The sequence below is a fragment of the Primulina huaijiensis genome, chromosome 9 (assembly GCF_012295235.1).
Source record: "Primulina huaijiensis isolate GDHJ02 chromosome 9, ASM1229523v2, whole genome shotgun sequence".
In the NCBI taxonomy this organism is placed as follows: domain Eukaryota; kingdom Viridiplantae; phylum Streptophyta; class Magnoliopsida; order Lamiales; family Gesneriaceae; genus Primulina; species Primulina huaijiensis.
The window spans coordinates 20,652,783-20,677,861 of NC_133314.1; the positions used below are offsets into that span (position 1 = coordinate 20,652,783).

General features: G+C 33.4%; 3 protein-coding genes across 4 annotated transcripts; 1 reads left to right on the forward strand and 2 right to left on the reverse strand.

Moving 5' to 3' along the window:
* Positions 1 to 3,344: 3,344 nt before the first annotated feature.
* Positions 3,345 to 7,702, reverse strand: LOC140984867 (protein NPGR2-like). 2 transcript variants are annotated; one of them, XM_073452539.1, is made up of 6 exons: positions 7,336 to 7,702; positions 6,299 to 6,576; positions 5,799 to 6,051; positions 4,470 to 5,683; positions 4,094 to 4,247; positions 3,345 to 3,879 (listed from the first exon to the last, which is right to left on the reverse strand). In XM_073452539.1, the coding sequence occupies exons 2-6, from the start codon at positions 6,548 to 6,550 to the stop codon at positions 3,557 to 3,559; spliced, it is 2,196 nt and encodes a 731-aa protein (XP_073308640.1). In that variant the 5' UTR covers positions 6,551 to 6,576; positions 7,336 to 7,702; the 3' UTR covers positions 3,345 to 3,556. The 2 variants fall into 2 exon arrangements, with proteins under 2 accessions (XP_073308640.1, XP_073308639.1); XM_073452538.1 differs by lacking the exon at positions 7,336 to 7,702 and adding an exon at positions 7,027 to 7,284.
* A 4,322-nt stretch (positions 7,703 to 12,024) lies between these two features.
* Positions 12,025 to 13,312, forward strand: LOC140984494 (uncharacterized). Its single transcript, XM_073451955.1, has one exon. The coding sequence runs from the start codon at positions 12,546 to 12,548 to the stop codon at positions 12,978 to 12,980; it is 435 nt and encodes a 144-aa protein (XP_073308056.1). The 5' UTR covers positions 12,025 to 12,545; the 3' UTR covers positions 12,981 to 13,312.
* A 6,132-nt stretch (positions 13,313 to 19,444) lies between these two features.
* LOC140984493 (transcription factor GTE6-like) lies at positions 19,445 to 24,527 on the reverse strand. Its single transcript, XM_073451954.1, has 9 exons — positions 24,457 to 24,527; positions 24,029 to 24,145; positions 23,441 to 23,656; positions 22,088 to 22,165; positions 21,028 to 21,252; positions 20,733 to 20,831; positions 20,482 to 20,540; positions 20,028 to 20,178; positions 19,445 to 19,914 (listed from the first exon to the last, which is right to left on the reverse strand). The coding sequence occupies exons 2-9, from the start codon at positions 24,140 to 24,142 to the stop codon at positions 19,714 to 19,716; spliced, it is 1,143 nt and encodes a 380-aa protein (XP_073308055.1). The 5' UTR covers positions 24,143 to 24,145; positions 24,457 to 24,527; the 3' UTR covers positions 19,445 to 19,713.
* Positions 24,528 to 25,079: the final 552 nt, after the last annotated feature.

The following is a 25,079-nucleotide window of genomic DNA, read 5'->3' on the forward strand; positions in this document are numbered from 1 at the left end:
GTGACCTTTGGTGATGGTTCCTGGAAAGTGAAAAAGGGAGCCATGATTGTTGCTCGAGGAAAGAAAACTGGAACACTTTATATGACTTCCAGTTTGAGAAATAAATTAGCGGCTGTGGATGCTGGAGCTAATTCAAGTCTATGGCATAGTAGGCTTGGGGATACGAGTGAGAAGGGAATGAAGATGCTTGTTTCAAACGGAAAGTTACCGGAATTAAAGATCGTTGAACACAAGCTGTGTGAAGCTGTATTTTTTGGAAAGCAGAAAAAGGTGAGCTTTTCAAAAGAGGTTAGAGAACCGAAATCAGCGGATTTGGAGCTGGCACATACTGATGTATGTGGACCATTTCCTGTGACATCCCTTGGAGATCACTCAAGATATTATGGCACTACTGTTGACGATTCGAGCAGGAAATTTTGGGTTTATTTTGTGAAAATAAATCGGATGTTTATGAGACTTTTAAACAGTGGGAGTTAGCCATGAAAGATGTGATGGATTCACTGTCATCCAATCACAAGTGGGAGTTGTCAGAACTTCCTGAAAATAAAAAGGTTTTACATAGCAAGTGGGAGTACCGGTTAGAACATGACGGTAGCAAGCGGTACAAAGAAATACTTGGTGTAAAAGGTGAAAAGGAAGTCATTGGTTACACTGATATTTTCTCTCTGGTGGTAAAGTTAACTACTATCAGGACTGTACTTGGATTGATGGTAAAAGAAGATTTACATCTGGAGCAGTTGGATGTAAAGACTGCGTTTCTTCACAGTGACCTAGATGAAGAAATGAATCAATCACAGGGATTTGAAGTACGAGGGAAAGAGAAAATGGTGTGCAAACTTCAGAAGAGCTTGTATGGTCTCAAACAAGCAAGACAGTGGTACAAGAAGTTTGATGGTGTAATGAATAATGATGGTTTTCTGAGGTATCAGGCTGATCACTGTTGTTATGTGAAGCTTGATGGTTATTATATCATACTACTGATATATGTAGATGATATGTTGATAGCAGGAGCTTGTCTGGAGCAGATTGATAAACTCGAGAAATAGTTATCAAAGGAATTTGCTTTGGAGGATTTGGGTGCTGCAAAGCAAATCCTTGGAATGGGGATCCTTAGAGATCAGGTGAATGAAGTCTTGAAGCTTGAGAAGATTCCTGGAAGCAAGAATCCAGCTGATATGCTCACGAAGGCTGCTATCATTGAAAAACTGAAGTTGTGTTTGACTTCAGTTGGTCTCCTAGACTAACAAAGGAGGTATGAGCTGCTGCACTGATGGTGTGAAGACATGATTGAAATCAAGTCTTCAAGTGGGAGAATTGTTAGGTAAGATTTTATTTAATGTGGTGGGACCCACATTAAATAAAATAATAATAAAATCTTTTCCCACATCGATTGATTTTAAAAATTGGACGAGGGAATTAGTTATAAATAGAGCTCAATTCCTTCAGTTATTGTATCCCAAAATCAAAAGCTTTTTAGCTTTGATAAAAAGAGAGTGCATAAAAAAAAAGAGTGTATTTTTTTCTTGAGTGCGGGAATTCTCTTGTGTGAGTTAGAGAAATTATTTTCTCGGTATACTCGGGTTGGGAGTGTGAGAAATATTGAGTGTATTGGTGTATACACTTGTTGTAATATTTCTTCCGGTTATAAAAGTTGCAGTGCTCCGTGGACGTAGCCTATATTGGGTGAACCACGTAAATCTTTGTGTTCTTGTTGGTTATTTTATTCCGCAAGTTTTTGGGTACTATTATCATCGTGGTCGGCATCGCTTCGTGGGTGTAATTCCCCAACAACAATATGTATTCAGTCATCAATTTGTCTGGAAAAGAATAAAGCAGGAAGTTGAAAAATTCTTTCCCAGTTCCCATGAGACCTTCCCGTTATTGATTAGCAGCATCGATCATTGATACATTTAATTAGTAAACTGTTGAATTATATACCTATATATGTCTCTCTCTGAGTGTGTGAATATATTTATAAGTGTACATATATGCTAGCATTAACACACGAACCTGTTGCACCTGGTTCTAGATTTTGATTCAAATAGAATTATGTTAAAGAAACCAAATTAATGTTTTACAATTCTGTCTGAAATTCAACAATTTAATCTGTTGTCCCTCTTGCTTTGAGTGTTTGTTTACATGTACCCTTTCAGGAAAATGTGAGTGTGAATGTATAACGTGAAGTCTTCTTGAATTGATGAGCTACACATAAGTTTTGACAATTGCTCATGCGATGTTTTATACGACAAAAAAACCAGTTTTTGGACTTTTCCAACAGATCATGTTACTTGTTGATGTTTTAAAAAAACACCTTGATACTAATAATTTCGATGCTATGAATCTGAAATTGTTGTTGGTAATTTAAATATGAATTTGGACCAAAGATTGGTAAAAGGAATGTCCCAAAACGAACCATTAATTAGTTGACTATCTTACAAGTTGGGAAACAAGAAGAGAGGTATTTCATGGGTCCACGCTGTTCAAATCATTTTCATCGAGGAAGTTTATCCCCACACTTTTTTTTTGTTTTTTCAACTCGTGTTGAGGAAACAGACAAACAAGTATGTGGGACTTGCTCCATTTGTTTGGAAAATTCATGATGCCTGACAAAAGGATAGTAGTCTCCAGCCAGACCACAGTGTATTTGAGACCGTAGGATCCATGTCTGAATATTTAGTATGATAGTAACCTCATGCCAGGGTCGAACTAATCCATTTGTTTATAGTTTGGTCGGAAGCAGTCAATTGAGAATATTGTGCAAATCAAACGACCCATTTCTTTTTATTGTCGTAATTATATTATTTGAAAAATTATAAATTTTAAGATATCGTCATCAAGATCATATTAAAACTCGTTTAGTTTTCTAATATTTCGAGCTCTAACTTGAAGGTTGTTTACTTGATTGCTCTTGAGCTCGAACTTTCGAGTAGGATGTTGTCTCTGATTGAGTGCTACTCCAACTCATCTCGGCCTAATTTATATTTGAATCTTGTTCTCCTGGTAGAAATAGGACTGGCTTTGAGTTTTGTCAAAAGATAGATGAAAAGCAGGAATGATTCAAAGACTACCAGTTTGTCAAAACATCAAAGGACTCCTACCAGAGTAGTCGGTAACGAATGTACTGAGATTTTCATACATGGCCGAGTAGCAAATTCACAAAAAATTTAGAGACATAATATCACATATATATTATCAGGCATCATCCATGTATTTGTAGTCTGAATACGCGACTGTCCCAGCCAGTCCAACAGCGTTTCAACGATAGCATTGATTCTTAAGGAAATATAACTTTTACTCATAAATCTTCAATTGGATCCACACAAAATGGAGACTCACTTAAGGCATACAGAAGAACAGTCATCGGTGACTGATTCCTTTCATCTAATAAATAACTCTTTACACATGCCTTTTGATCCAGATTTAACTAATGTTTTCTGTTATATGCTAATTTTCTGAATCAAACTTGTCGTGCCAGTTGAATTTTCAAAGTCACCAACATCAGGGAAAAATCATAACATTGTATGCACATGGGTTTAAATCGGAAAGAAAATATGCATCACATGTCTCTGAAAGGTTCAACTGGCTCAGACTCTTGAAGCAGGGCTGCAGCCTCAAAACACTCGGCTGCTTCCAAAGCTAATGCCTTGCTCCCAGTCTTGTAAAGCAGGCCAAGATTGTACCATGCAGTAGCGTTGGTTCTTTCAAGGCGCAATGCGTCGGTCAGAAAGCTTTTAACTATTGGCTGCGATTGCTCACTGAGTCGTCTGAGAATAATGGCAGTAGATATCAAGCTTGGGACGTGATTGGGTTCAATATCTAGTGCCTTCTCGAAAAACCTTAGAGCTTCCTTATGTTGTTCTTTACCTTCATAGAGTAAACCTGAAAAAACAATTGGAAAAAAGGGTTAAAAACAAAACCTTGTATGCATATCTATGGATGCGTTGATGATAAAATAATCAAGGAGATCTGAAGACGAGTTGATGATACCATCATGAAAGAAATCTGAAGGATGACTCGAAGACAACCATCTAGTTTGAACAGGTAATTATGATGAAAAACATTAAAGGTTAGTGAATCCAGAATCCAGATTTACCTGTGGAATGTAATCTTGAAGCTGAATGTGGATTGATCTCTTCAGATTTCGAAAGACATATTTCGGCATCCCTCCACTGTGATAAGCTGGTGTACACATTTGCTAGATCATGCCATATTTCTACTTCTAAACTTCTATTGATTTTCCTCATGTTCTACAGACACACAAAAAGTCGTGAAGAAGAAGAACTTGAAAACGAACACAGAATACCAATCACATCCACAATAATTATATGAAACATGATTTTGCATTGGACTTTTAACCACATATTTTACTTTTCTGATTTTGATAGAAAAAGGCACCAAGATTTAAAAAAATGATCTTAGAATTTTGAATTCAATGAATCCTCGCAAACAAGATAAATCCACTGTCATACCTTTACAAGCTTTTTATGAACTCCAAAACTCTTCCTCTGAACTTGAAGAACAGCAAGGAGTTTTGTATATGTTTCAACTGCATCCCTTAAACGGTCCTGTGCAATCTGAAGTCTGGCCTTAGTACGCAGCAATTCTCCTTGATTCCATTTCCCTGCTTCATTTAAAGCTGTATCAATAATGTTTTCCGCATCAACATATCTCTTCTGAGCAGATAAAATTCGAGCAAAAAGAATCCATCCATTTACGCTAGAACCAGACTCCAGTTTCAATAACAGCTTCGCATAATGAAGAGCGACATCTAACTTTCTCTGCTCAGCATTTTCCAGACAAAGAGAGAATACAATGCAGGCTTTTTTCTCATTAGTCATTCTTTGTGCGGTTTCAAATGCCTCAAGTGCTTCAGATTGCTTCGTTATTCTTTTGGAATCAGACAATGCGCCTCTAGATTGTGATGAGAGACAAAGACCTCGAAGATAGTTTGCGAAACCAGCCCGTTCAAGACAATTTCCTAATTCAGTAAGAAATTTGTAAATATACCCTATCCCTTCCTCAAGGCAATCACAATCCTCTATACAGATTTTCGAAGCCAGCAGTAGCTCAAACCCAACATCATGACTTTCTCTATTTTTCAAAAAATTTCGCAACAAATTGAGAGCAACCATATTTTCACCTTCTGCATGGTAACAAAGAGCTAGAGACGTGTATTTTTCATTGTCATCTTTTGTCCTTGGAGGCAACTCTTCGATCTGATGGGCGAGGGACACACATTCGCTGGAGATGGATAATGCGAAACCAAGATGATCCAAGATTGATGGGTCCCATCCAACCCTTCCGAGGATAAATTTCCGGACAATAAGGAGGAGGAGGAGAACTGCTTCTTCAATGTTGTTTCTTGGTATGAACGACCCCTCCGTTTGGGAGCGAAGATTTGGAGGCATTGCATTGTTACCACTATAAAGAAGAAAAACGGCAAAATTCTTTTCGATTCTTGTTCTGGTCTCTACATCAAGACTCCACTGATGAAGCAGGGCTCTTCTGTAGGCTAAAATTGCTTCTTGATGAGTATAAGCAAGGATCCATAACTCTGGAAGTAGTTCTACGGCTTTGTTTAAGGTCTCCAGCAATTTACAGTCAGAAGCAAAATTTTCAGGCACACCTTCAGGGATTGCAGACTCAAGAGCATCCAATATTACTTTACATGATTGAGCAGCTTCTGCAAACATCATCGGATTAAGGTCTAACTGTGAGAGTGGATACATGATACAAATAATTTGCATGCTAAATATCACAACTACAATTTTTTGTACGAAGTGGAAAAGTTAAAGTACCTGCATACCTTCCTAGAGCTTGTAGTGATTTTGCTTTGAGAAATATTGCCTCAACAAGCAAACTAACGGCATGCATTGACATAGGTAGAGCAGTGTCACTCTGAGAATGACGTCTAGACAGCTCACACCTACGAACTACAGTTATTTTTATCCGAGGAATCACTGCAGCAATATCAATTCCTTCAAAAACACTAAGAGCAGCTTCGATGTTCCCTTTTTGGTACTCTAGTCGCCCCAATAAAGCTCTGGCTTCCTACAAGGTGGAATGATTAACAAAAGTCAAGACATCGATGCTGCTGAGTTGAGTTTTCCCTACTTTAAAGTCCTAGCAAGTACTTCATTCTATGCACGATTTATAATTCACTTGCACAAAATATGTACTTAGAAGTATACCAACTTGTCATTAGTCTCATTTGACATTTGGGACATTTGAGGTAAAAAATACTAACAAGAAGCGGATGTTTCTTATCAAATACATTCACACATATTCGATAAACTACCTCATAATTTAGAAATCCACTCTCTCGAAGAGATGATTCCGCCTCTTCTATATTGCTGGAGTCGACTTTCGTATCATCTCCTGGTCGAGAAGAATACCCACTGGCTGAAAAGTCCCGAGTTGCAAGGGACTCTGACGAAGGAATGATTTCATCTCCTCTCATTTGCTCTCCAGAGCAAATACATTTCATCATCTTCCTAAATCTCAAACTCAAGCTGCTCTTTTGGTTGCGTAACCAGTATTTAAAGCTCATCTCATCTCATCACACTCAATATTTTCCTATAAACAAAGAAAATTTAGAACTTAAAGAACATCCACTAGATTTTTGCACATAATAACATAATCATATATTTTGAATAATTTATGCAACTAAACTTCGTTTGAATTTCCGTAAAATCCCATTCTATGCACATAGAAACAGATACAAGATTGAAGAAAGAAAGCACTTGCATAGGATTCTATAAATTTCCAATTGCCATTAAAAACTTGCTACAATTTTCAACTACTTTTTTCCTTTTACAAGGAAGCAGAAGCCCTACATCATTCATCGTACATTTACATTTCTAATACTTTTCTAAGAAACAACACCAACCAATAGTAAGGAATCATTTCAATAAAATTACAACACATATCTGTTACCATTTCATCATAAACACAAAGTTCAAAAAATAACTGCAGTAAAGTTCAAACTTTCAAAACAAAACTTAACTTAAAAACTTCCCGCATTACCTTTTAAATCAGAACCCTCCAACAAAATCTCAAAACACGATTCAGATCACCAACAATGTTGACCAAGAAAAGCCCCAAGATAAAGGAACTTGGAGTACGGTAACTCAAGAAAATTTTACCAAACACCAAGGAAGATATAGCACCAGACAAATCGAAGCATAAAGTCAAAGAATGCAACTTTTCACTGATAAAATCGAAGAAATATAAGGCCATAGTGAATATCATCATAATGAAAACGAAAACCAACTGTGAAAAATAATTTTACAACAGGTTAATCGAAAAAATCAAAGCAATCATTACAAATCACACCTTTTAATTGATGAAAGGCATGTGCCCAGAGCCCACAAGGCGTTAAAGCCATCACCACCCATTATTCTCTACACCAAGAAAGGGCTAATTCTCGATTTTACAGGCTGAGATTAACCAAGATTTGGAAGCTAGTGCCTTTTTTCCTTTAATTTTTTGTCCTATACTATCTTAGATTATATTTCTGTGAACAGTGCAAGAGAAGATTCAAAGTCAAGAGAAAAACTGATCCGGGTCGATCGTCGCATTAAATATGATATCTTGGTTCTGCAACCTGAATCGTATGAATTAAAAATTTGTTCACCGAATCTATTGCTTGTGGTGAACATTCATTCTTTGTTGGGAATTAAAATTTTACATTCATGGTTTGCAATAGCAAATTGTTATTACAAGAAAAGGAGGGAGAATTTGAGTACTGGGTCAAGGTGAGTCCCACAGTTTGAATTTCTTTATATATGCATCGAAATTACAAATAAATTGTTTGACTAATTCAAATATTCTCCACAACTCAACTGTAGATGAATTGAAGTCATTTTAAATCTTGATATCGTACATGAAAGGATATGAATTTTTAATACGAATAATAAAAAATAAGACAAATATAAAAAATTTATATACTTATTAAAGGTTGATTCAATAATTCATACTCTTATCGATCACATCAAACAAAAATTAGAAAGTCTATATCATTATTTATAATAATGATAATGTCGAAGTAAAATTATTATTTTTTTTAAAAAAAAAGTAAAAATAAAAAGCATTTCAACATCTTTGGATATACAAAGCACAAGAGGCACGATTTTATAAGTGATAAATATGATCATTAGTGATGATATTGTATTTACAATTTTGAAGGAGAAAAAAGACAAAAACTTGTGTGAGACGGATCTCTTTTGTCTATAAAAAAGTATTAATTTTTATGTTAAGAGTATTACTTTTTATTTTGAATATTGGTAGGGTTGATTCGTCTCATAGATAAAGATTCGTGATATCGTCTCACAAGAGACCAACTCTATTGAAAATAATCATTTATATATGTATGTATTTGTCCCCAAAATGTTCGGGTCCAATAATTTCGAACAATCCATACACGATGTACAGACTGTTGTACGATTAAAAATTAAAATTTTACTATTATCACTTACTTTTTGATAAAATATCAATGTTTCGTCTTTCATATTTATATATATATAATTAGTTGCAAAATATTATATTTTTTAATGTATGCAAGAGTTCATATAAATCTCTTTCAAAAACCGGAAACGTCAAATCAACGTGTGAGATGAAGTCCACGTACAAAAATTTGGTAGACCTGGGCAAGCTCTACCATGCAAAGCACCCTTTTTTCGTTTTTAAGTGTGCAATTTAACAAACAAAATATTAAATATTGATTTCACACAAACACGCGCGCGGGAAATTTCGATTTTCTATTTAAGAAAATAACCATTAAGTCGTTTAATATAGTGGTTAAAATATGTGAAATAATTTCATTTTTATTTTTTCCACATCAAAAATTAACAAATTTTGACAATAAAAAAATCACAAAAACCCATGTGTGAGACGGTCTCACGAGTTTATTTTGTAAAACTTATATTCTATTTTGGTCAATCATTAAAAAATATTATTTTTATTGTAAATATGGGTAGAGTTGACATGTTTCACAAATAAAAATCCGTGAGATCGTTTCATAAGATAATTACTAAATTTCTTTTTCTTTGGTTATATAAAAAAAAAAACCCAAAATGTGTGTATTTTAGAGTTTAGACGTTTCACTCCGTATGTATTATTTCAATGTGGAAAAAATTACAATTATTATTATTATATAAGAATACGAATTAAATAAATATCTGAATGATTTTTGGTAATTGGGTTATTCATGAAAGATGACCTCCATTGCGGATCGTAGATGTACCACATATTTTGATTCGAGATGGGCCAAATCTGTACATGTCACAATCTTATGTGAATTACGTGTCGTATTAAATCTTTTTATTATTATTATTATTATTATTTCAACAATAAGGTCATAATAGTCATTTACACTATTATATAATTAATTAATTAATACATTAAAATATATGAAATTCGTCATTTAATTTTTTGTTTTACAAATTCAACATTTAAAGTTTGTCTTAACAACAATATTTCATGTTTGTATTTTGTATCATTTTAATCAATTAGTGGTTTCTAAAGCTATTTCGTAAAGGGTATAATTTGAGGTAAGTTCCAAATTATTCTTATTTGTAAATTATTCTTTGCGAAAACCACCACGTCATGCTATATCAGTTTAAAGATAAATAACAATTACAGCAAATACTTGATCCAATTGTCCACATATTAATGTATGAGTAATTTTTATGTTGATACTGTCAATATGTCAAAACATATGTCCTTAGAATTGTCATTATGACATGTTCTTTACGACAGTTTGAATTCAACCGTTAATATTTCTACTGAGATCATATCTACTATATACGGTGGACCCCATCAACTATCTATGATATTGTGAAGATCCAACCCAAGACAAGATCAACTTAAAGCTCAATAAATTTGTAGTTTTTAAACCTAAGAATGCCTCACATTTTTAGCTCGATAGTTACTCACATTGACATCACAAACACAACCAACAAACCTGAAGCCCATCAAGCTTCATTTCGAAAATTTGAAGCATAAGTCCAACTAATTTGACCATCATTAATGGCCAGTAATGATCTTTAAAATCTGAATTTTGAACAGCCTTTTGATCAGCATCTAATACCCAAATATTGGGTGTTTAAAACCATTAAGATGGTGATTATTATAGGCTGAAAAAAATTCAGAATCCCTCTCCATTCTAGCCTATAAATACCACCCCAAAGTTAAAAGAAATCATATCAAACACAAAGCATTTATCTCCATATTTTCTATATTTTCGAGTTTTCCTATAACAACATTTTTGAGCCAGAGTGCTGCCAATCTCGAGCTAAAAATATGTCCAAACTCGAGTAAGAAGGTGTTGTTCATTCTCTAATTTTCAAAAGCTGATTTTAGCCCATCTTCGAGCAACCATTTACAGGCAAAGTTCTGTCAACTTCAAGAAAAGAAGACAATCACTTTCGAGTTCTCAAAGAAGAGTTGATGTGCAAGAATTGTGTCTACTTTAGAAACCTTCCCAACAACTTAATTCATATTATTCTCAACTTAAAATAAGGTAAATGAGTTTATATATAAGTTTTAAAATAATGATGTCCTTGTTTTGAAAACTCAACCGTACACTACTCGTTTTATGTCTTCTGATTTCGAATATGTTTCATTATACATGATTCCTTTGCTTTGCTAAGAAATCTTGAAAATGCACTGTTATGATTCAAATTAAAAGTGATTAGGAAATTTTCGAAACACGATAAAGATAAGATAAGGCCGAGATGCGGTTGATTATAATAACTGATATATGGTTTTCCTTAGAGGAGTAACAATTAGGAATTGACTAGTATATCATGGATAAATATTTGAATAACAATGTCTTGTGTAAGTTTATGCTTTAGTTATGATATGTTTTGATGCCTTGTTTCGAATTCTGGTTGTCTCATGTCTTGATTTATGTTAAAACATGTTCTTCGACATGTCACGTTTGAGCTAATATTATATGTATATTTTGATATTATTGTGTATGATTGACCCCCCACATGCTGAATGAGTGAAGATCAATTGAAAGATAATGAACAACACATGTTTTGGTGTTGGAGATAACGTTCAAGACATGAAGTTTCAAGCATCAATTTTAGTTTTATTTTTCATTACGTTATCGCATCCGCATTTATGTTATGCATTATAAAAACATTCATGATTTTTGTAATATTTTTGGCTATTTTATGGATTACGTGACTTGTTAAACAACGTCGATGATGCATATCGATTTCGAAACACGACAGATATAACATAGAATTATCCGAAACTAGAAGAAATGTTTGGTCAAACTTTTGGAAACCTTCTCCAAGTCATATGAGCTAAAATACCTTATTACATGTTTTTTTTTTTAATTTCTTAGAATTATGTATTAAATTATTAATCTCATCTACAAGAACGAGACTACAAACACAATAAACTATATGTGTAAATCTAAAATTATCTCAGGCCTAATTAAAAACTCACTCGGGTAAGTATAGAAGACCTGACTCCACTTTTATATACCAACAATTTTTCTACATAAAGATGATTGGTGCAATAGAATTACCACATAAAACGTCAAATAGTAATAAACCATATATTATTTTATTCAATTTAATATGTATAAACAGACCATTTTATTATTTGAGTAGGTATATTGTGAGACGGTCTCACGAATCTTTATCTGTGAGACGGGTCAACCCTATCGATATTCACAATAAAAAGTAATACTCTTAACATAGAAAGTAATATTTTTTAATGGATAATTCAAATAAGAGATCTATCTCACAAAATATGATCGTGAGATCGTCACACATAAGTTTTTGCCTTATTATTTATCATTAAACCTAGCAGCAGCCAACAGAGGGAAAATGAAATTACTGAAACGCCCTTAGTTCTTAAATTATATATATTTTCGTCAGGGGTACTTTTTATAATTCCAATTTGTACTCAGTGGCAGTTTAGCAAAACCTTTCAATGTAGAGGGGCAAAGTTAGATACGCTGATGTTGCTATATAAATCGAGAATTCACATACGGCACCCACCCTTTCATTTCTCTTCCATTTCTCTCTTTTTCTTATAATCTTCAAATTTTCTCAATTATATCGCTCCCACTCTCCGATTCTCAGCACCTCTCACGGCGGAGCCACCTCTCCTTCCGTCTTCCTCCGTAGATTCACCGTCTCCGGCCCAGATTTTCAAATTCCTAATAATCCCATTTTCCTACTGTTGAATCCGTAATTACCCTCAAGTTTTAATATATATAAATAATACGATATAATATATTTTTTTTTGGATTTGTTTTTAAATGAGAGGAAAGTGCATTTTATATTTGTATGTTTATTGTTTCAAAAGCCTTCTCTCTCTAATATCCGACGACTCGACTTTGATTCCTAAACTTACATCTTTTTCTTTCTGTTTTTTTTTTTTTTAATTTCAAATTTCTTTTTAAAACTTTTTACCTAATTTTAAAAATATCAGAATTGACTTTTTTAGCCCTTTGAGAATCTCGCTGACGTGGCTCTCTCTTGTCTTTCTATCCTTTCGGATTGAGACCGACGGTCAGGATGAGCAACCACGCGCGCAGACTCATGTCTCCTGGCGCGTCACGCAAGCGGAAAGAGATGGAGTCACCTCACGGTTCCACGTCCCTGAAACCGTTGGTCCAACAAACGGCCGTTAGTCCCGTTGCGACGTCGTTTAAGGGGGCCGAGCAGAAACCTCTCCCTTCCAACCGGCTCTTAGCTGGTTACATGGCCCACGAGTTCCTGACCAAGGGAACGCTGCTTGGGGAGAAGTTCGACCCGGCTCGAGCCGAGGCTGTTCCATTGAGCAAGAACAAGCAGGTTCAGAACCGGGCCGAGCCGGCAACGGAAGCCGAGACTAGAGGACAAACGAAGCCGCATGGGTATGCTGAGGTGGCGAGCTTGCTGAAGAGCGATGGGGTCCACATCCCAGGAATAGTGAATCCCACGCAACTGGGTCGGTGGATTCAGATGTAGGGTTTTGCTTGCCACGATCGGGGTATGAGGTGTGGTGCCGGCATTTCATTCAAAACTTGATCTTGCATTGTCTTTCTTAATTTCTTTGTTTTTAGTTTAATGTTGTGTTTTTTTTAATGCAAATTTGAATCTTCATAAATGGGTTGTTAAGCTTGTCTTGAATGTTTAACGAAAACCTTAAGATTTGTGGGCTAAGTGAGTCTATGCTTCGTTAACATCATCGGACTCAAACGAGGTTAATGGTTCCTCTCATTTTGACAAAAATATAAAAACATCTGAGCTGTGTTAATTTGTATTTGGAATTAAAAATTGAATGGGAGTGATGATCATATATATGAAGTTGTGGTGCGAATGTTCTTTTTGTTGTATGGAAAAACACATGGTATTGGGATTCTTGTGAATCTGTGGTAGGAAACAAAAACACAATGGATTTCTGCAAATGCTAGAAGTTGACGCGACGACCCGTAGAACAAAGCTATAACAAATTCAAATTGGATATCAGGCACTCGATACTGTAATTATACTGTAGACTTGCATGCATATATACTATGAAATGCCAACGAAAGCAAGAATGCATTTGGTTTATAATTTAATTTTCTCCCTTTAATATATATTGTATTTTGTGTATACACACTATATTATTATTAATTAAGAGAGACAATTAAAACAGGAAATATGTAATATCGATTATATATTTTTGTCTCTTTGCATTTTTTTTTTTTTTTAGAATTGCTGAAGGATTTTTTGTTTGAGGATTTTCATTATGTTTATCAACAAAGGTCATTTTTTTAAAAAAGTTCTTAATTTCTACTTTTTTGTATGTATCGGATAAGATAATCAGTGGTTACTTATAAAATAAATGCAAAGTCTACTGTTATAATTTTTAAGACAATTTATGAATGGTTTACTTGTCAATTTGGCTAGTTTAGTTCATGAAAAGAATACTAAATTATGCAATTGAAACATATATCTAGCTGCATGTTTATTTAATTTATAAATGAATTCCAAATTTCTAAGTTATGATTTATAGCTATAAATCAAAAACTTTTTATTAGATATAAATAATTATAACCAATTACACCAATATTTTTTTTGGATATCCTAAAAAGAGAAAGAAGACAAAAACTTGTGTGAGACGGTCTCACGGATCGTATTTTGTGAGACTGATATCTTATTTGGGTTATCCATGAAAAAATATTACTTTTTATGCTAAAAGTATTATTTTTTATTAGAATATCGATATGATTGATCCATCTCACAGATAAAGATTCGTAAGACCGTCTCACAAGAGACTTACTCGAGCAAGAAAAGAAACACAATTAAAATTGACTCAGAGCCAAACCGTAGATATTGATAAATATTTTAGTGGCAAAAATAAAGATAATGAGAAAATAAACCATTTGTAATCTTACAGATGTGCGCAACAAGAAAATCAAAACAACAATAATGTTAGGTTGCGTTTGGATGAAAAGATTCAAGTGAATGTGATTTCAATTTCACACCTCAAATCCATTGTATGTATTCGGTTTTAAAAAAATCCATTGCTATTAATGTTCTATTCGTGCTTGAAGTCTAACTTATTGTACACGTGAAAAAAACAAGGCATATGCGGTGTTGTTGGTCTTATCTTAATTAATAAATAAGATAATTTCTGTAATGTGCTGGATTGATAATTCTATATTAAGCAACCGTACACTTTGTATATATATAATATATTATATTATTAAGTTTGAGAAACTTAGAATAATTAACTTTTGATTTCATGTTCTGTTTGAATAATTATATATATTAATAAAGTGTAAAATATTTAATGTAAGTCACATGTAACTCAGCGGATAGCTAGAGTCTTTGTTTCTTAATAAGTATCAAGTTATAGGTTCAATTTGTAACGCATGAGATTTGACGACTCTCTCCACTGTATCAAGACGAGTTTTTCCAGCGTGCTTATGTTCTCACTTACACGCACCCTAAGAAACTTCTTAGAGGGTTATCCATCCAAAAATTAACTGAAGTCAAGCACGCTTAACTTTGGAATTCTTATGTGATGAGCTACCTAAAAGAAGATGCACTTTCTTGATATGAATAGTACATATCAAATCTTTTAAGCCCTCCTCAGCTGCACAATCTCATACTTGAACAGTTTCGTATCCCTCTCTTTACGGTGTAAGATTGGTTCATTCATGTTCCCTTCGTCTAAAAGCTTGCCAGCAGCAGCTCATTGTCCGTGCAGCCTCATGGCACAGACGATCATCTCCCGCCATCTTCGGCCCCAGGCCTCACACAATTCCTACTTGGGTTTTTTTCTATTTTTTTATTCATATATAAAAAATACAGTTTATCCCTCACTATTTTTTATAATTATATTTTGATCATCGTTTAAATATAAATAAAATCAATTATAAAAAGTATCGTGCAAACACACAACGCGTGTATCTGTGTATTAATGTATATTAATTATAAGCTAGCAATTAATTTTTTTTAATAAATAAATTAAGATTTTTAAATTTTGAAAACGGCCTCAAAAAGTTATAACTGAAATTGCATGGAAGAGTGTTGACGGCGTTGCGTGGTCACCGCGATAGTTAATTGGAGGCAATTATTAAGATTTCAATGAAAATAAATAATTTCCGTTACTTTTTCCTCGATTAATTAAATTTTCCTTACATATTTTAATTTATTTTTGCTGCTAAAATTTCTAAATCATTTGTTCCACTTTCCTTACATATTTTAATTTATTTTTGCTGCTAAAATTTCTAAATCATTTGTTCCACTTTCTTGTTCCATCCTTAATTGATGACGTTAGTGTCTTTTTTTAAGGCGATGCGTGTTCATACAGTTTAAATAATTATCTAAATATAATAATTTTAGTTATTTTCAAATTAATGATTTATTCTTAATATATACATTTAAAAATATAGGTGAAGATATGATTGAAATTAAAATAATTAAATTTTAAATAAAATTTCACCAATAAATTACAAATTAGTTAGTAGATACAAGTCTCAACTTTAATATATAGTATGAATATGAATATAGATATGTCAAACATGCAGGCAATTATTAATTTGATCCTCATAAATTCCAATTCCCAGAGCTCTATTCTAAACAGCCAAATTTCATGATTTTGGTATTTAATCTGGTAATAATTTTGTAAAAAGAAGAACGATGGAATTCTTACATTATCCATCCATAAATTAATTGTAATGCCTGAAAGCTTATTACGGTAATTTGAAATTAATTAGCGATACATTGATGTAATTATGAAGGATTGCTCCGAGATTTGAGTTGAGTTTCATGTGATAGCATGTTGTGAGGAAGTGTGGTGCGATACCAGAATTTCGGGCGCATATGCGCCGAGGATAGGCGCGCATATGCGCAAAGTGATGAATTGCATGAGTTCGCGGACAGAGAACTCGGCGCACATGCGCGGTGAAGGGCGCGCATATGCGCGAGGGAGGCAGTAGCCAACATGTTGGGTCCAGAGAAGTTGGCGCATATGCGCTACGTGAGGCGTGCACATGCGCGGGATGTCCAGTAGCCCCCGATTTGAGACAAAACACTCGGCGCACATGCGCGGGATGAAGTCGCGCATATGCGCGAGAGGCCATGAAGACCATTCGTGAGACCAGTAGGTCTCGCGCATATGCGCCAAGATAGGTCGCGCATATGCGCGAGACGTGTTGCTTGAAAAGTGAAGACACGTACTTTACCATGCATGGGATATATATATATATATATATTTCGTTTATTCCCTTCACCTCTTCAAGGGAAAACCGAGAGCTTGCCAGGGGAATTTTCAAGTTTTCTTTATATATTAAATTAGTGGTTTTGAAGAATCTGTTGATCAGATTTTAATCCGGATACAGTTCTGTGATCTTCGCAGCGACAGCTACAACTGAACGTAAGTTTCATTGAGTTCTGTTATCATTCGAAATTGTGATATTACAGGAATTATGATTTGATTGATATATGATGTTCTTGATTTACTAGACATCGTAGAATCGAAGTCAGATCGAAGAACAAATTGTTTATGGAATTGTTAGGAATTTCTGATTTTATTGATTTGAAATCGGACAGATTGGAGTTATAGATTGATTATGAGTTGTATCAGATATGGGTAATGGATTGTAATTGATAGTTGTTGATATTATATTGAGGGGAATATCGGGATTGTTCCGTTATGCCGTTGATTTGAGTTATATCCAGATTAATCAGATTTAGTGTTGAATTGCGAATGAAATATTGATATTCTGATTGTTGATATATCGTTTCAGATTTACGGAGACAGTCTTGAGTTCAGAACTTCAATTGTTTTAGACCGAGACTACAAACGAAAGGTATAAGTCAATGTGNACCGCGATAGTTAATTGGAGGCAATTATTAAGGTTTCAATGAAAATAAATAATTTCCGTTACTTTTTCCTCGATTAATTAAATTTTCCTTACATATTTTAATTTATTTTTGCTGCTAAAATTTCTAAATCATTTGTTCCACTTTCCTTACATATTTTAATTTATTTTTGCTGCTAAAATTTCTAAATCATTTGTTCCACTTTCTTGTTCCATCCTTAATTGATGACGTTAGTGTCTTTTTTTAAGGCGATGCGTGTTCATACAGTTTAAATAATTATCTAAATATAATAATTTTAGTTATTTTCAAATTAATGATTTATTCTTAATATATACATTTAAAAATATAGGTGAAGATATGATTGAAATTAAAATAATTAAATTTTAAATAAAATTTCACCAATAAATTACAAATTAGTTAGTAGATACAAGTCTCAACTTTAATATATAGTATGAATATGAATATAGATATGTCAAACATGCAGGCAATTATTAATTTGATCCTCATAAATTCCAATTCCCAGAGCTCTATTCTAAACAGCCAAATTTCATGATTTTGGTATTTAATCTGGTAATAATTTTGTAAAAAGAAGAACGATGGAATTCTTACATTATCCATCCATAAATTAATGAAGTTGTATGTTGTAAAAGATTTAATCTGTATATCTTTGCCATAAATTTCGGTATTATATTTTAACATTAATTATCTTTAGCTTACCTTACTAATAAATTCTCTTATTATTGCAAGATAACCCTTAATTGAATTGCAAAAATTTGTGTGAGACGGTCTCACTGGTCGTTTTTTGTGAGACTGATATCTTATTTGAGTTATTCATTAAAAATTATTACTTTTTATATTAAGAGTATTACTTTTTATTGTGAATATCGGTAGGGTTGGCCTGTCTTACAGATAAAGATTGGTGAGATCGTTTCACAAGAGACCTATTCTATTTGCTTTACCCAATACATCGAGTACATTCATTGTGAGGAGAAACAACGTGTTAAAAATACTTTTTAATTTTTTTGTAAAAAAATAAATTGTTTAATTACAAAAATTGTTCTATAAAACATTTAAGGCAAGTGTTTTTTTTAGAAGTTATAATTTCTGGATTTTGGTTTTGGCTTATAGTTCTATTTAAAATAAAACTAAAAACACTTTTCAACATTTTATCTAAACATTAAAATCGTTTGTTTTTTTTATATAATAAAAACACTTTAAAAAACTGAATTTATTTAAATATTTTTTAAATTATAATTTTTATATCCAAACTCGTTCACAATATGGCAAAATTTTGGAATCACATAATATTAAATTTTAATTTTTTAATTAAATTTTATAGCTCTTGAAATAAGAATTACGGCACTACACAATATTCAACAAAAAATTAAATTTTATAGCTCTTGAAATAAGAATTACGGCACTACACAATATTCAACTAATGATGACAATTTTTCCTCCAGAGAAAACCCAAAATGAGAGGTTTGGCGATTTTGAATCTCCGAAATAGTTCGAGACATATACGAAAATACTATCTTCATCTTCGAATTCGTCACTGTCTCATTATTATTTTTGAAGCGAGAAAGAGAATGAAGCTATGATTCCTCTGAACTCAAAAAAAAATGGGTATAAAGACGAGAATGACGATCGCAAACCCGTCCCGTTCTGCACATTTTAAAAAAAAGTCCACGTTATATACATGGTGTTTCGAGGTTTTGGGTTAGCGGCAATCAATTATTGAAAAATTTCCTGCATTATTACATGTTGAGTTTGTCAAGGCAAGAAAAAGATGTGTGCAGAGTAATTTACTCTTCAGACCCCACACCGTCAATCAGACTTCTCAATTTTTAAAGCAACTTCTCAAAACTAAAGTGGAATTTTTCATTTTGCATCCTTCACTACCTTAAATTTTGCCAAACCAACCATGGAATAAATAAACCATCATCACATGACAAAACCTGTAAATTCATTTTATTTGACATGACTGGTCTTACGTTGTGGCTTATTTTTGCTCGAGAGATTGATTCTAGGGATGAGTTTATAATGACATCAATCTTGAATTCAAACATAGTTTTGAACAAGAGAGGCAAATCGATATAGGAGTTCGTGGGCATAGATCACATAAACATGACAAAAACTTCATTAATGATTTTTTTTTTCTGAAAAATAATGTGTTACATAGATGCTCCATTAGATCTCTTGAATACGTCAAGTGAACACCCCCTAACATATATACACACACAAAACCATGAATGTGTCTATACAAGGAAGGAGCTTTTTTTCTAGAAACATTACGATCAAAACTAGTTGCAAATTTATTTTCAAAAGAACTAGATACATTTGCAGATAATTCAAATAGAAGGCCAAGGAAAGTTGCAAGGTGATATCAGCTGGGGAGTTTTTGGCTCCTTTTCTGTGAACTACTACTCCTGGCAAGTGCACAACAAATTTCGCGTTTTCTCTTGTTGTTGTTCTGATTGTTCTCATTTTTTATCTCGTTTTTCACTCCAGTGCTTGGCGAACTCTTCGGTTGTGTTTGTAGCCTATCTTTCACAAACAACTTTAACTTCCACAAAGTCAATTCACTCTGCACATGCGAACATATATAAGAGGTTCAAAAACTAGCACCGCGTAAAGATCTTAGGATATGAAATGGGACTAATAGGATCATGAAAAATGATTTAAGAAATTCTGAAAAACCTGAGCGTTAATGTCAACTTCCACAGTTTCCCCAATCGCTTGGAAGTTGGGATCGTTCTGGGCAACAATTTCGAGAGCCTTGTTGATGTCCTCAGGAGATAATCGGGCAATAGCAGTCCCTAATCTTTTCTTCTCTTCTGTTGACATCTTTCTACAATAAGCACATAAAATTTCATTTATAATATTAAAGAACTTGTATACTAGGACACTCACGAGAATATGTGGACATAGGAGTGTCATCTAATTTATTTTCAGTGAATCAATTCGACCATTTTTGGAAATATTCTCCACACACTCACGAGCTCCGTTAGTGTATGCTTTGTTTTAGATACGATATAACCAAAAATATTTGTAACAGTGTTAAGAAAACAAACAAAACAAGAAAACACTGCATACCTAGTACCACATAAACAATCAATCCACGGAAAAAGTAATTTCTTCCAGAGGAACATACCTGCACTTCTGTAGAACCGTGTCTCTGAGTTCTTCCAGATGCATGTCAACCTCATCCAGCTGGAAAGATGAATACAGTTCGTTCAAAGAATTTTATCATCTCTCTTACAAAGAACAACATAAAGGATAAGACCATCATAAGATAAAATCTAGTCTAGCACCCCAACAAGCCTGTCGCTCATTTTTTTCTTTTGAAGAGATGAGGAAAAGTAACTTGTTTCCGATTACCAAACGGGATTTCAATTCACTTACCTCGAAACTTAAATCTCTTGCCATTTTGGCATGTGCAGCCTCTTGGGCAAGCTGGATATCCAGTTGCATATCTGCTTCTTCATCTTTTAGTCTATTTTCCTATGATTATATAGCTCCAAAATCAAACACTATTCTGAAATGAATTGTACAACCTAGCATGAACTACTATCCAAATGTCACCAATCCCGCGAAAAGATAACGGGCTAGATATTAAATTTTGAAGTTAAGGTTACAAAAGACAACAGTTACATTTTATGCATAGGGATCATGCAACAAATGAAGAAAAAACTACTACCTCTTCATCAACCTTTGGCAAAAGTTGCAGCCATTTGGTCTCAAACTTGTCCAACAAAGTTTTTGCCATGACATGGACATCGTCCCTTTCCTCGTTATACTTAATAGCATTCTTAAATATCAACCTTACATCTGCACATAGCTCTCGAACATTTTTATATCCAGTTCCATCCTTGGCCTCCATTTTACTTTTGATAGTACTAAAATCCATCGGCTTCTCAATGACCTAACATACAGCTTCAAACACCAAACATAAGGAAAACAAAAGCAGAGGGTCGTAACGAACATGCTGAAATAAGAAAATCGATAGATATAAAGCTGAATGAGTTAACATAATTGTATTCTATGCCAAACTTTTAAGACTGGAACAATACCAAAGCTTATAAGCCGAATCAGGTGAGTATACACATGTTGACCAAAGTTTGGAGTACCATTAGTACAAATACGAATCCTTGAATCACACAATTTTTCTTCATCGAGATAGATAAAGGATCTAAATGGCAATTAGTAAAATTTACATTTTGTGTCACAACCTTTCCTTATTTGTAGAAAGGATCACGTGATTACAAATCCAAGTTCATCTATGGGGCTCAATGAACATAAGCAAAGGTATTCTGTTAATAAAATTTAAATAGTCGACAAGATGCAATTTAGTTTTTGTTTGTCTTAAGATGAAAAAATCTTATGGCTATTTTTGAGAACTGTAAGACGTTCCCAATTTATTTGTTCATGTTTAAGGACTCTCTTGCTTTTTAGCATGCAGACTTAAATGATGTCACCAAATGCATCTTACAAGAAATGTAACTTATATAATTAATCATTCAAATAAAATGGGAGTGTGATAAAATAACTTAAATCATTCAAATAAAATGGGACCGTGATAAAATAAGATTAGACCCCTAAACAGCGCCAGAAAATCTCTAATCTCTTGGAGCTTATAAGATGTTAAAATTATGCCTAGTGAGTGTGAGAGGGTAGGGGTAGGGAGAGATTTACACTACTTGTGGACTGTCTGTGACACAATGTGCAGAAAGACAACTGATAGAATTACACAGATTTACCTGATAGTAGTCATGTAGACCAAGACCTACAACATCCACGGGCTGCATAAACGGTCCTGCCCATTTATGCTGAGTTATCTGTAAAGCCAATTCAATTCAAAACAGATCTTAAAAAGACTTAATTACTTGATATGAAGTAACAATATTGGGCAGACTGCGAAGTCATGGAAATATCAACTGCTTTAAGTGAATTTATATTTCCAAATATACCCTTAGAAAGTAGAAGAAATGATGTGCGGATGCCTAGTAGAGTTAAAAGCATATGGAAAAGAAGGCTAGACTATATATTGAAAAGTTATAAGGACAAGTTCTAAGAGTTGCGGAAACAAACAAATCATAAAATATGAAGCACAACAAAATGAAATTAAAGTCGCAAAATTTAGGTACAAAGTGTGCTACATTATAAATTTCAGTTTTTCTTAAAATCACTTCATACGGCTGACAAAATATTTTCTTCCACAATGCTAAGCAAAAAATTATCCATGACAAGTCTAGTAGTAAGGGGTTCAGTACAAACAAGAGAACAAAAGTCAATGCTAACCTCAGAAGTTGTTTCCCATTATTTAAACAATGACAATCCAAGGAAACAATGAAAAATGCCAATCTTGTTAAGTGAAAATTTTCACAAATATTGCACAAATAGATAAGGCACAAGACGTGGGTAATCTAACAAGCGCATCGAATTAATAAGTGGTGACCGGAGGGCAATCTAACAAGTGCATCTATTAATAAGTGGTGACCGGTGAAACAACAAGAGGAACAAAATCATGATTTATGAGATGGTGTGAGCTCCTCAAACATTATTAACAATTAACAAAATAATTATCAAATGAATTGAATTTCTCCTCTAACAGAATCATGGTCGACAGCAACAATGCAATATAGCAAATTTTAAAATAAAGTGGATCCCTATTTCTCAATAATATTCCATGATAACTGCTCAAATTAAGAAATATTTGGTCCATTGCACTTTCATTCTAATGCAATGCTAACCATTGAAAAAGTAAAAAATCGCAACAATTATGCAACTTTGCACCAGTGCCTTCCGCACTCATTCTTTTCTCCTAACTAAGCAATTTCCTCCTCATTATATCTCTAAACTCACCATCTCATCAACTGTTACTCCTTTATTTTATATGTCATCTTATCATTTTTGTACCTTCCTCCCACTTTCACCAGGAAAACATTGCTTCACTGCTCCTGTTCAAATTTTTCCTTCCACCAACTTTAAGACATATGAAGGAATAACAACCACCAAAGTGTGGTTTGTAGATGTGCTAGCTGTCTCTGACAAGAAAAACAGTTCAGTTCTTTGTAGTGACCCAGAGTACAATTACAAACCATTTACATTACCTGGCGGATTATAGTTCCTAACTGGCGCATAAGATCTTGCATTCTCTTTGCGGCAGCTACTTCCCTATTAGCTACATCTTGTTGCCTCTTCTTCAAATTCACTAACGACTTCTCTCTATCTTTTTCTTTCACAATGGAGTTATCTCTTGGCGTGTTCGACTGCTTGGTATTTGAACTAGAGTAAAATCGTTCGACATCATTCAGTTTTTGCTCTAGCTGTTAATAAAAAGAAGTATTACTTAGACATTGCAACTATAGTTATCAAAATCAATTGCGAGAACGATAAAAAAATACTTCTTGATTTGAAAAACAATTTGATGCATTGTTGGTATAAAAACAAAATGCCCAAAAATGTTAGCAGATATAAACTACCTGAACGGTGATGATCTTAAAACAATAATGTTTACAATGCAACATGTCAAGATTAAAATGGATTAACTTAAAATAAATAATCAATTTTAACTAAAATTCGAAAAAAAAAGTAACTCATGTACACCTTCAGAAAAAAAGTATAGCATGATGAAAGGAGTGATATATCAGTAAATAATAAGAAAACAATTAAAACACTATGTTTCCCAGAATTCTTACATCATCGACTTCCACACAAATTTCATCCACACGTCGATTTAAGCTCTCAACTTCGATATTTACTTGTGAACCAACAACGAGTGTGTCATGAACCAGCCCATGCTCTGCATCCATCAGCTGCCAAAAAGATTGGTTATATGAACACTCCTATAACAAGTTTTAATTCATTCAAGATCAAAAAAATTAGAAGGACCTAAAAGATTATCCTCGTTGCCCAGGAACACATAGTAAACAAACCTAAGAAATATCAGGAAACAATCCCAAATAAATCGATCCCTTCAAAGTAAAAACACAGTGATAAAACTAGAGCTTTACACTACTTTAGAGGGAAATTAAAGAAAACATTGAATAAAAAATTCCAACTAAACAAGAAATTATTGTATACGAAGGTCTCAATTTTTTGTAGCGATCCGTCCCAAAAAGCTTACCTTGGGTTTCGCAGGTGGAGATGAGCAGAAGCAGGAATTTGACTGACGCGTGACGTACGATGATTATAATTAGTAGAAATGCCAACTTTTTAAAATTATTTTTTACAATCAATTCTGATTTTTCTCATTTTAAAATTTTAAATAGAAACCTTCATAAAAAAATTAAATCATATTACTATAAAACAAAAACTTGTGTGAGACGGTCTCACGAGTCGTATTTTGTGAGACGGATATCTTATTTGGATCATTAATGAAAAAATATTACTTTTTATGCTAAGAGTATTACTTTTTATTGTGAATATCGGTAGGGTTGACTAGTCTCTCAAATAAAGATTCCTGAGACCGTCTCACAAGAGATCTACTCTTACTATAATAAAAATCTTTAATTATACCTTAATAAAAAAAATCATAATACTATAATAAAAATTAGTTACTTATGACAACGATTGGATTTTATAAAAATTTCCTTATTACATTATCCATATAAATTATAAATATGTTTAATTTAGGTGCATCATTATTTTCTTTTAAAAACACATTGTCCAAACAATACTTACAAATTATGACAAATGTTTTTGTCTTTAAAAATGAATTGCTCCCAATTTCCCACAAAAAAAAAAAAA